The sequence below is a fragment of the Athalia rosae genome, chromosome 2 (genome assembly GCF_917208135.1).
Source record: "Athalia rosae chromosome 2, iyAthRosa1.1, whole genome shotgun sequence".
In the NCBI taxonomy this organism is placed as follows: Eukaryota; Metazoa; Arthropoda; class Insecta; order Hymenoptera; family Athaliidae; genus Athalia; species Athalia rosae.
This window is the reverse complement of record NC_064027.1, coordinates 30592092-30604534: the sequence shown is the minus strand read 5'-3', so window position 1 is coordinate 30604534 and position 12443 is coordinate 30592092. Positions and strand designations below refer to the sequence as shown.

The window sequence follows — 12443 nt, the reverse complement described above, 5'->3', positions numbered from 1 at the left end:
TCTGAAAGTAATTTGAATACTCAATTAAAAAATCGAAATCAAATCGGGGAAAAATGGGAAATAATAAGAAACTAAGTAGGAATAAATCTGGAAAGGTGTCACTTTGATTGCATATCATTAGATGCCAGCAGAATCTGGAAGAATAAGGGGAACAAATTCAAGACAACATTTATATTGATACGATACGATAATAGTAATAAAAGGAATATCACATCAAGGATATGGATATAAAGTTGTAATTAAAATGAAAGCCAAATATACAATGTTGATGTACTTATATACAAACTCAAAATATACGTATAGTATGTAGAATTCGATGTAAGAAACTATGTATATCATTCCTATATGAACGTAATATGAATTGAACAAGATAAAAATTAAGCAAGGGTTAAAACTACACAGCTAACACCGCATACTTTAATCATTGCCAAAAAAAGAATTGAAGTAAAATATCAACACGAACAAAAATATAGAGAGAGCTAATAATTCCAGATATCAATCTTCCGATAATTTACACGAATTAAAATAGAGTGGGTAAATTTAACAAAACTGTAATCATTTTCACTTTTATAATTAATTAATTAAATAAATAAGTAGTTGCTCGAACACCGCATCTACATCTTTCATAATTATAATAATAATAAGAATAATAATGAATAGTTTTTGAATTACAAATACTCTGAAAATTTTCTCACACCAATCGATGCATACATAATATACATGTATAATATACATATGTATCTGTATATGAGGTAATTAACTTATTATCTCTGTTCATGTCGCGAATGAAAATCATAACAATAACAATAACAATAATAATAACGATAATAATAATAATTCCTATCGAACATCGCATTTCAATTTATAACTTGTACAATATGATACACCTACACCTGTGTATACCTATATTCATATACTATATAATATATACATTTTTTACTTAAAAAATAGTACATCATATGACTTATATATATCATTAACATTGTTATCGTTAACAGAACTTGAAAACGTATAAAAATTTTCAAAACGAAAAAAAAATCTCAAAGAAAAAAAAAAGATATGTAATATACAGTAGGCATTTATAGTTGTCGTACGAATCGATCTTGCCCGCCAACTGTGGTATATTTTTACACGTAGCATGAGAATAATAATTATCATGATAACAATGGTAACAATATATATGCAGATATAATGCGAAGTTATGTTCATGTCTATATATCATATAATTTGATAGCAATCTAGAGATTAATTTCAAGAATCAAAAGCCCTGTTTGTCCAAAAAGAGAAAAGAAAAATCTCGTATTGTCAGCTTACTCTTCCCCCCCTTTTCTATTCTCTACAAATAATGTTTTTCTCATGGTTATTCTTGTTGTTTTTTTTTGTGTTTTCTTTCTTTTCGGTATTCAGTATTTTCTTCTACCTTTTTTCTCGGCAATGTATGTGCCTAATACACATACAATATAGTAGTGCATCGATGAACGAGAGAATGATGAGCGATCATATCAAGTATATTAAATATTAATAATAATAATAATAAAATTAATCAATAATCACAAACAATATAACTAATAATCGAAAGAGAACCAGCCTCTCGCGTTATTTGCATAGAAATACGCATTATAATATTACCAAATGTAGGATAGATATAATATTGTACAGTTATTTTCCAAGGTCAAAGAAAAGTCTCAGAAATAATGCAACTAGAAATTAAAGAAAAACTAAAAGAAAGAATAAAAAAAAGCGATCCAACGATCATCATCCCCCCATCCTCACATCTCATTTAATCAATTATATAAACTATACCGCTTCACCCTGTTATGTAATTTGTTACAGGGCATACGCCAGAATCGTTATATCTTTTTACTTCTATCAATATAATTGTAATTCAGTTATAATAATTATTAATATTACGGTTAATGAATCAATGAATGAATTAGAATATTATTATTATTGTTGTTGTTTTTGATGTTGTTGTTGTTGTTGTTATTACTAGATATATATATATACGCTCGTATAGTTTAATAATAAAACTAATAGGACTCGTTTGGCTGGGGCTACGGCGAAGGTGCGCTGTCGGATAAAAGTTCGCTGGGCGTTCCATCGCTGGAATTAACGGAAAATGCCCTTGTCGTCGGCGGTCTACGTTGACGCAGAATAGCTGGGTCGAAATTTGGATGCCTCTTGGCGTGTTTGCTGAAACAAATATCGATTATTGTCGTCGTTGTCGTTGTTTCTCGTTGTTGTCGTCGTCGTCGTTTCTCGTTTTTACCTCAGATGATCGCTCCGCATGAATTTCTTGTTGCAAACGGGACAGGCGAAATTTTTTTCACCTGTGTGAGTCCTCGTGTGTCTCGCTAATTCGTCGCTCCTCGCAAACCTCTTCCCACATCCGGACCAACTGCACGGAAAAGGTCGTTCACCTGGTGTAATTCAAAATTAATTTAATTATAATAACGACAATACCTCATCGTCGAGCGATTAATTGCTTTATTTTACGATCAAAATCTTCGTTATAAGCGAACCCACATACTCGTACATTGCGTGTATGTATTGGCGGAGCGCAACGGAATAATACGCGAACAGTGAAAATACGAACGAGTGGGCGTCGCGACGACGACGTCGGATTTTTATATTCAAAATAATAAACAATTTAACGTGAAAATATCCGCAGCGAAAGAATTATACACACACATATAGTTACAGCTGCACCAAGGCGATCATCCGCGTTACAAACAGATGAAAATCTCAAATTCTCGTCAGAGTTAAATGATCTAGTAAAAAATAGATAAATAAATGAATAAATTATAAAACGAATCGTCAACCAGAGACCGACTATTGATCTTTCTTTTTTTCACTCTTTTTACTCCTCCCGATATTTATTGGTCCAATATAAGAAACTCTTGCGGAGATTGTAAAAAGTTTATACGGGATAATGTCGACGGAAGAAAAAGAGAGTAAGGGGAAAAAAAAAAAAAAGTAAAAATGTCGCCGTGCAGTAGTGCGATGATAAAAATCGGTTGACATCGTTTATCGTTCGCGATATAAACATAGGTATATATATACCACGCACACACACAGCGTTTGAATATATATAAACATACGGGGTGTGTGATAAACCAATGTGCATTAGAAGCACGTGACGTAATTATCAGAGACGCCTATTATCGATTAAAACTTACCGGTAAGCTATGTAACCGATATACATACCTATACGTACGTGTATTGTATATACCGTATAATTGTGTGCGATACGCGGCGTCATATTTTGCAATAACGGTACAGATACGGACATACTTGAAAAAATACAGATAGATGCGTGGTAGGTATACCATACGCGACAACTTTTCGTAGATACGTATAATAGATAAAGAAAGCGATAGAACAGGTAAGAAATGAATAGAGGAGGAGGAGGAGGAGGAGGTAAGCCCGAGCCTTTGTCGGTTCAAGGAAAAACCGGGTCTGTTTTAATACCAAAGAGAGCGGACACAAAGGAGACGACTGTACTCCTCGCGAAGAAATACAGCAGATGACAAGCTGACTGGCTAGCTAGCTCGCCGCTGCCGTTCTTTAAAAGAAGGTGAAAATACATCAAGCCCGTATACACAAAGCAGCAGACGACGCGCGAAGGCTGCACCAGCGGAGAACAAGAAGAGAGGAGGAACTGCAGCCAGCACCTGGTGTGTACCTACAACCCAACTGAAAAAACGAACTTCCTCCGAATCACGTCGCGGAAACCATGGCCCGCCAAAGGTAAATATATCCTCGCGGAGAGAAAAAAGGAGATCCTCGTGAATAGAGAGAGAAATGGGGGAAAAGGCGAAGAGGATTCGACGCGATCGTCCTGCTACGGTGTGTGTTCGCTACGCGTACGTTAATTTTTGCCCACCTTTATCGCCCTTATTTCGCGCCTCCGCGCAGGTGTTGCGCGTACTTTTTACCCGTGAGAAGTACCGAGTAGAAAAGCGGCGGCGGCGGGGCGAGGAGTCCCTCGGACGGAGCGAAGCGAAGAAAGGAAGGAGTATAAGGACGTGCGGGCGGTGGTCTCGGTTTGTGTGGATGAAAATTTTACAACGAGAGCGACAAAGAGGAGCGAATGTATAAAAGAGGCAGAGACAGAGCGGGTTTAACGCACTCGGACAAGGAGAGTGCCGAGGTTCCCGCTGCCCGCTGCTCCGCTACGTGCCCGACCGAACGACCGTATTCGAATCGGAGGATTATTTCCATCACATCGCAGCTTCTCACACCGCGGTCAAACGATTCGCGATTCAAGGACGAACGCGATATGATTGCACCGTGTGATCGGAAACGCGGGGAAATCTAGGTCCGAATTGGATCGACGGATCGATAGGAATCGCCGTTCGAACTTTGGGGGGGGGGGGGGGGGGGGGAGAGGGAGGAGGATCTCTGCTTGGAAATCGAAATTCAAAACACAGCCGAAGTATACGTATACGGACGCGGAGATAAGATGATTTAGTTTTTTGGACGCGCCGATCGGATCGCGTGGATTAATATACGGATATACCTGATTACCTATACCTACGGAGATTACACGTACAGCTGAATAATATGTAACGGACATGTGCCCGACGTTCCAAGGATATCTTCTTTCGTTACACCCTTTTTTTTTCCGCACGATCTATCCACCTGTAGTAGTACAAGGTGTATAAAAATTCAATTCATTTCCTGGATCCGCGTATCGTAGGAGATTAAATTTGGATATACAAAGCGCCGGTATCCCTCGCGATAATCGCAATCCACGCGATTATACGTATATCGGCGTGTCGGTTGTTGGCGCGTTGCACGGGATAGCCGCGGTATAGTTTGTCGAATTCGTTCAAGCCCGTTCTAATCTTAGTTGTTCTAAAAATGAACGAGAGTAAGTGTATAGCGTATACCTATTTACATATGCGTGTATACGTGTGTATATACGGCTATGTACCGAAGGTACATACGGAGGAATCTCCGTAGATATAGCGGACCAACTGTCACGCGCTCTCAGCTGTAGGTCAATGCACACACTTCGGCCCGACGTTGTGAAGAGAAAAAGAAAAAAAAAAAAAAAAGCTTTGAAAAAATCAAGAGAACGGGCCAATTGCGAAAGCAAAAATTATCCCGCGCGCGCATCTCGCTCCATCGCACGTACAAAGGGTAGACGTATTCTTTTTCGAGCTTCGGTGTATTATCCAACTGCAGCAGCCACGTGGGATGAAAAATTGGAGGTCAGTTTTTCGAGCGCACGTGGAATGGAATGGAATGGAATTTTCTTTTTCCATTCCACCGTAGACGCGTCTGTATAGGTAAAATAACTACGACGATCGATTGCCGGATGCATCGACGATACAGCCGCGATATATCTGACGGATGTGCGTACAGCTGTTAGGTGACTGATTTCAGCGTGGCGATAAAATTTTGTTAACAAATCGTCTCAAGATACAAATTCACCTGTAATTTACATTTGAACGTAAAGAGGAGATATATGATTATCGCGTCAATCGATCGATCGATGCATCGAACAAAACGCCTCGGGTCTAACGACGAGACTTAATTATTTTTGGCGACAATATTGTAGACTTTCATCGTGAGAAATGACCCGATAAAACCGAACGAAGTAACACCGAATGTTGAGATTGATAAAATAATAGCGATGCACGGAAGTGAGCGTAGGTATGTTATTGTATGTATATAGGTGTTTATCTTCTGCCGGTGCACGATAACGAGGATAAAAAGAGAAGCAAAATAAGGAGGAAAAGAAACCGTCCTGAAAAGATGTGCTAACAGAGCAAGAAAAGAGAACGGTGATTTGTTGCGCATGTAGACATTACACGACGTACAAATACGCATAGCATATAACAAACAATTAGAGGAAGTTAATTAGCCGGTGGCAACAGTAATATTTACCAATTAGCGTATTTCGTATAGATATTGAATGCATGTGCGCACTTATACCACGATACATACCTATGTACGTACGTATGGCGTATTTGGGATAGAAGAGCGGAACTGCAATAGGGAAAAAAGAGAGAAGAAAAGAAAAAGAAGGGAACGCGAGACAATTGGACGATGGAAAATGGAGCTTATCTCTCCGAAGTATTATAATAATCTCGTATGCGCGTACCGACCTGAGCAACTTGCAATATGTGGCTCACGTATAGCGTTGTGAAATAAAATTGCGTGGATAATTCGTACACACGCATGTATATGTACCTAGGTATATGGCATACGTAAATAAATGTTTTATTTTCAGATAGGAATTGGATCATGAATTCTGCGCTAGATACTAATTGTAAGTGGACGACGAGCGTGTACGTGTATATCTACTTGGGCGCATACATATACGTACAGTATACGATGACGTTATTTGCGGTGCGTTTTTCTTCGCTAAATTCCGCACGTGTATAATCGATCTACGAGGTTTCGTTCGCTCGGCCGATGGGAAAGGAGGATGAAATTTTTTTTCAGTTTCCTCAAGCCTACGAACAGCTCCGGAATAATTCTTTTGGGTATTTTCCTCGCTTTATTTAGTCATTGTACCCGGTATAGGTGCACAGAAGGACCTCCGAGACTTTATTCTAAAGGGTTTTTTCGAGTACCTACTACTATACATATATATTTACGAACTAAAACTCCACATAAAAAGGTCCCAATACTTATTGTCGGTCGCTGAGAACTCAGGTAGGTCCATATAAATGTGGATGCGACTGTACACTTATATACTCCGTAGGTAAAAGTGTGCGTTAATAATATAATGAGAATAGAAGGTACAAAGAAACGGACACGGGAGCAACGGGAGCAGCGGCGGCAGCTGGTTTCCCCTCTTATTTTTTCCTCTTTCCACTCCGCTCCTCGCTTTTCAAAATCATTCGCTAAACCGAAAAGAAAGCAGCTCCCTGGCCGCCCGTATGTGGGCGTTGTCATGTAAAAGGAAAAAAAAAGTGAATTTCATCGGTTTCGAACGAACAAATATCGTTGTACGCACTCGCGAATCGACGACGGTAACATTTTACGTTGTTTGGAATCCGCTCGTCCGTTCGGTTCGGTTGCGAGTTCGACTTTGCTTTGGGTTTGGGCCGTTGGTAGGATAATACCGGATGCCGCACGGCGATCCCTGACAAGTAGTTTAATGAGCATCATTCGCCTCCCTGTGCCGTACGTACGTACGTACGTACATCGTAACCCTTTCGGTTTAGCAACACAACACGCACGTGGTCACGTATACATATGTATGGGTACGGATGTATCGTGGGTCCAGCGGCAGAAGAAGCAGAAGCAGGCGTTGCCTGGATCGAACCCCGGCTATACGTGTTCGCAGTCGCATAGGTACGTGCGTACGTATTCTACACCTCCACGGTAGGTTGTATTACTTGACGGGCAACGAGAAGTGGGTGACATAAGAAACATGCAAATATCTGTACGGGAAAAAGGGCGGACATAAATTATAATGTATAAAACTGTGTTTCAGAATTTCATCGGCGCTGCTGCACCGATTACGATAATTATAACGATGATAAACTCTGGAGCAAAAGTCCAGATTGATATCGCTCAGTCGAAGCGTAGAAATTCGATTAAAACTATAATTGCAATATAAATAAAAATATAGTATTAAAGAGGCGAGCGTTGTTCAAACTGGTGTACACCAATAGAGAGATGTAAAATATCGATTTCCGTCATAATCCATTGATCCGTCCGCACGTGTAATCATAGTGTAATAAAATATTTGTTCGCTCGTACCGCCTGTGACCCTATGACAATAATAATGATGATGACGATGACGATGACGATGACGATAACAACCGAGTTGTACCGTATCGAGTTTTACAAACTCGTGTACGTGCATACGCGTACCGCCGATGTATAAAATTGGTACAGGGTAGTCTTGAAACAATTTTTTCTTTTATTTTTCCTCTCTCTCTTTAAATCGATGAGCCTATATACGTAACACGTACGCAAGTTGTGATACCGTATAGGAAGAAGAAGAAGAAGAAGAAGACCGGTTTTCAAAGAACAGGTTTTCCCGAAAAAATTTGTTTCTTTTCACAAAAGATAACGCACAATATACGGACGCTCCAAGTACACCGAGAGAAAAATCTCTGTGAACGAAATGTAAAAACTTGGAGAGAAATTGGATTTTCGTGTCTGCAATCACGCGTTCGAAATATAATTCAAGGAAGGACGTACGGAACACATCGAGACTTCGACGAGATAAAGGAAATGGAAATGAAATCTTTGCAACAGAGAAAAAGAAATTACTCGAGTCGAGGAAGGAGCACGTGCCAGCGTTGCTGGTGCCATTGTAACGGTTTATATTATAATTTTCTACGCGGTCGATCGTGTGAGGAGATGTGTTGTGTGATGCAGATTAGGTTAAACTTGACCTCGTGCCCTCTGGCCCCGGGAGCGTTAAGCCGGTACAATATAATTCAACGTACGTACCGTACGTACGTACGTACATACATGTGCGTTTGTTCATTATTCGAAACGCGGGCTGCTGCCGCCGCTGTCGTTACACGCCGCTTTCAGTTGTATTTGTATAATGCAAAGTTTTCAAGCCGTTCGAAATTATAACCAGCAATCATTCGCACGGTTTTTCTTCCTTTCCGCGCAGAGTGCACACACATCCATATGGATCGACGCATCGAATTTGTGTAATTACCAGCGCGAACGTGTACGTGAAACGAGCGAAGGTTGAGCTATGAAAAGAAAAAAAAAAAAAAAAAAAAAAAAAAGAGTGAAAAAACAAAACAAATAAATAAATTACAAGTTTATGACCTCGTCGTCTGGAATATTCAAGTGCTATAGGAGGTATTTATAATACATATACAGCAAACGCGATAACGACGACGTCGAAGACAGCAGTTTTCTTTGAAAAAATCGTGTTGTTGTTACGCCCATTTGTTATTCGAGCGACTGTATAATTTGGAAAAAATAAAATTAAAAGAAAGTGAAAAGAAGCGGAGTGATTTTTCCCGATATTTTCTATCGATTTATTTTCACCCTACCGTACACTATTTTTATTCCAGTTTCCATGTGCACGCCCAGACGTATGTACGTACATAACGTTAATGATATGTTTTAAACTATCCACGGCCATTCCATGTACCGTACGATAAGCTATCTAAAACGGATATATAAAATATTTCACATTGGCTTCTTTCATTTTTTTCCTCCATTTTTTACCGAGCAAATAATACAAATGCAAACATACGACCGCGATCGATCGCCGAGACGTGCATCGATACGAAAACTCGGCTATTTCTCCCTCCGGACGATTATATTTTTGCACACGTTATACGACGGGAGTGCGCGTTACGCGCGGTGCGTGCACAGCTACGATGAAATTGAAAAAAGTTTAATTCCGCAACCCCCGAAACGGCATTCGGTGGGGGAATACGAGATGGAATACGACGAAGAGAGAGGTGAAAAATGGCAGACGGTGAGGTAGCGACGCATCGCCAATTTTCAAAAGTACAACGATTCCAGATATGAAAATACACCACGCACGGTAGAGGCGAAGGGCGAAAGTAGTAGTCGAGGGTCGAACGTGGGCGTGGTCCTATAATCGATTTCGAGTCTCAACGTATAGGTGTACGTACCTACGCGCGTAGAGGTAGAGCCTCGTCGGCAACCCCGAGATTATCGAATGAACAAACGTCCGACACCAACAAGCCGGTTATGCTATTTTAACTATTTCCTCCAACATCCCCCTCGAAACTATAAATAATGAACATATGTGAACCGTGCGCTTGTTATAGGTAATCAGATACGCACCTAGAATCTTCTTTCTCCATTTTCTCTTTTATTCTCTGTCACGTCTAACGGAGTTATTCCGACGAAAGAATGTGAATTCAAACCTTTCGTTCTTTTTTTCACGAAATGACGATTACGTAATTGAAACAATTAAATATTACCCGATTGCGAATGTCGCGTAAGTTTTCGTCTTCAATTTTCATTTCGTCTCACAACAACAAGATGAATGCACAACAACAACGATGAAAGGCGTATATGTATGAATTTTTTTTTTTTCATACCAACGTAGCTGTTTGGGAAATCGGGTAACATGTGCAGCAGCAGCAGCAGCAGCCAGAGAGAACATACGTGTACACGTACGTATAGATATGCACATGGAGGCGGATATGAAACATGTGGTCAGCCGCGGGAAACGCGAAATGTCGCCTCTAGTCTCTTTCTCTACAATATTCACGCTGTTCGGAATAATTGTATCATGCGTAGAGATATATCTGCGAATAAAATATCACGGCGTAATTTCAAAACGAACGAACGACCGTCCGTGTAACGAGTACACGTAAAACGACGGTTATTTCCGACCGAGAGTAATTTTCAAAAAGATTTTCCGAAACACTCGCGTTCACCTTTTTCCCCATTTTCTCTCATTACGGCTGACGCAATTCTCGTCGTTAAAAGAGACACAGCGATCGGTGATGAGACTGCGATGCGCAGAGGAGGAAGCGGAGGTAGAAGAAGACGAAGAAGCGAGAGGATCGGTTGTGTGCTCGGAGACGGCGGCATCAGGAAGCGGATAACCGAGGTGGAGAGGTGAAGGACTTTTATCTCTCGGATTAACCGACGAACCGAAACTTAGAGGGGATTTCTCTATCCGGTCTCGTGTAGCGAACAGACGGCCCAGGTCTCACGGATTTGACATTTTTTTGTTCCTTCGTTTTTGTTACCTTTTTTTTTTTTTTTTGTTTTTTTTTTATTATTTCGCTCACACTCGTACGACCAACGCAAATCGTACGCCTCTCTGACCGTGACGTCGTGTATAATATACCAGTAGATATCTGTGTCACGCATGTACCGCTGATGGGAAGCAAAAAACTTTATATGCACATAAAATTCATGCGCCAACTCATAAATTGCAAATCCGAAAAAAGATAGGAATGAAGAATAAAGACGACAGCTTAATAAATGAATATAAATTTTTATTATCTAACCTGTGTGCGTCCTGAGGTGTGCCTTGAGGTGTGAACTTTTTCCATAAACTTTATCGCATCCCGAATAGTAGCACTTGTGTGTTTTCCTGATGTTGTTGATCGACGAGGATCTGTTGGATCTGTTGTTGTTGTTGTTGTTGTTGTTGGAGGACGAGGTGGTTTTCGAACGATTCTTCGATCTTCTTCTGCCGAGGGTTCTGCACCTCCCAGGGAGCGGTTTTCCCCTCATTTTATTTTGGTCGTTGACGAAATCCGGGAGCTCCTCGGCCGTGGGTACGTCGTCCTCCATTTCGATATCCTCGTCCTCCTCATCCTCCTCTTCGTCCTCGTACTCGTCGATATCCCGATCGTGATCCTGGTCCCGTTCTCCCGTCACCCGGTCCCTCAACAATCGCGTTTTTCGCTCGCAATCGACCCCGCCATTGTCGGCGGCGTGGTCCTTGAACGTTAGTATTTTGTCGACGATTTCCTCCTCCGCCTCTTCTTCGAGCGGCACTTCCGGTACCGGTTCCTGTTTTATCCTCGTAAGATCCGTCAGTATTCTTGCCACCATGTACAAGGAATTCGAACCTTCGGATCCCGGGGGATTCGATTGCGTCGTCGTTGTTACGGGGGGCGTTTCCTCGTATTTATTTTCGCCGCTCGCTTCCTCGATATGAATTTTATCGTCGTAGTCGTCGTCCTCCTCGTCCACGACGTCGTCGTCGTCGTTATTCTTTCGATCCTTCTTCACGGAGGAGAGTATTATCTCTACGTTGGGAAGCGCTTCGACGACGACACCGGGACTCGTGTTGTCCATAAAATTTTTGTGCAACTGAGAGTAACGAGCGGACGACAAATCGAGGGGCAAAGGAGACGTCGACCAGTTGTGATCCTTGGCGTGCGACATCGCCAGAAGACACTGAGCGGCGAAATTAATATCCTCTTGAAGGTCCAACGGTTGCCCGGTGTTGTACATTTTCAATTTTTATCAAAATGAATGTTGACGAGAGTCTTCTTTCAACCTCTGACCGATGTATTTTCACCGCCTATTACCGCGACACATTCGCTTTCGAAAACACCGAACCGTATCGGTGGATAGTAAAAAATAAAATTACAAAAACTCCACTCAAGTTTTATACCGCGAGTCGACCGACGAAATAGACGTTACGCCGAACGATAAGGCGACGAACAAAGGAAAAAAGCCGAGTGAGAAGAGAGAATTTCAAGTGCGGTAAAAAAAGAGCACCACGCGACGACGCGACGCCTGGTCATTCGGCAGGACGACCCGCCTCTTCGAAGCGCTGGGCAAAGACTGAGGAGCACCGGAGAAATGACGCACTCCGGATCGCGCGCCTACCCCCACCCCTGTTATTTTCTCCTTGTCAAGCAAAAGCTGCTTGACGACGAACGCCCATGTGCTCTGATGGCGACGCCGACGTTTTTCACCCACGCTTCGTACGATACGCAGGTTGGACCCGACCAGGATTTCAAATTTCAGATGTTTTACTACGA

At 41.4% G+C, this 12443-nt stretch overlaps 1 protein-coding gene across 1 annotated transcript; it reads right to left on the bottom strand.

Annotated features, from left to right (window-relative positions):
• Positions 1 to 220: 220 nt before the first annotated feature.
• On the bottom strand, positions 221 to 12261 carry LOC105688258 (zinc finger and SCAN domain-containing protein 16-like). The gene is made up of 3 exons (XM_012404408.3): positions 10950 to 12261; positions 2270 to 2420; positions 221 to 2193 (listed from the first exon to the last, which is right to left on the bottom strand). Exons 1-3 carry the CDS (start codon positions 11905 to 11907, stop codon positions 2055 to 2057), a joined length of 1248 nt encoding a protein of 415 aa, XP_012259831.2. The 5' UTR covers positions 11908 to 12261; the 3' UTR covers positions 221 to 2054.
• Between the last annotated feature and the right edge of the window lie 182 nt (positions 12262 to 12443).

What these genes read in the sequence shown, in the direction of transcription:
- LOC105688258 (XM_012404408.3), bottom strand. Translation starts at nt 11,907, where the DNA reads ATGTACAACACCGGGCAACCGTTGGACCTTCAAGAGGATATTAATTTC. An exon ending in ACACCTCAGGACGCACACAG is followed by an intron (nt 2,421 to 10,949) that starts GTTAGATAATAA and finishes GAATTACACCAG; the next exon opens with GTGAACGACCTTTTCCGTGC. An exon ending in ATGCGGAGCGATCATCTGAG is followed by an intron (nt 2,194 to 2,269) that starts GTAAAAACGAGA and finishes TATTTGTTTCAG; the next exon opens with CAAACACGCCAAGAGGCATC.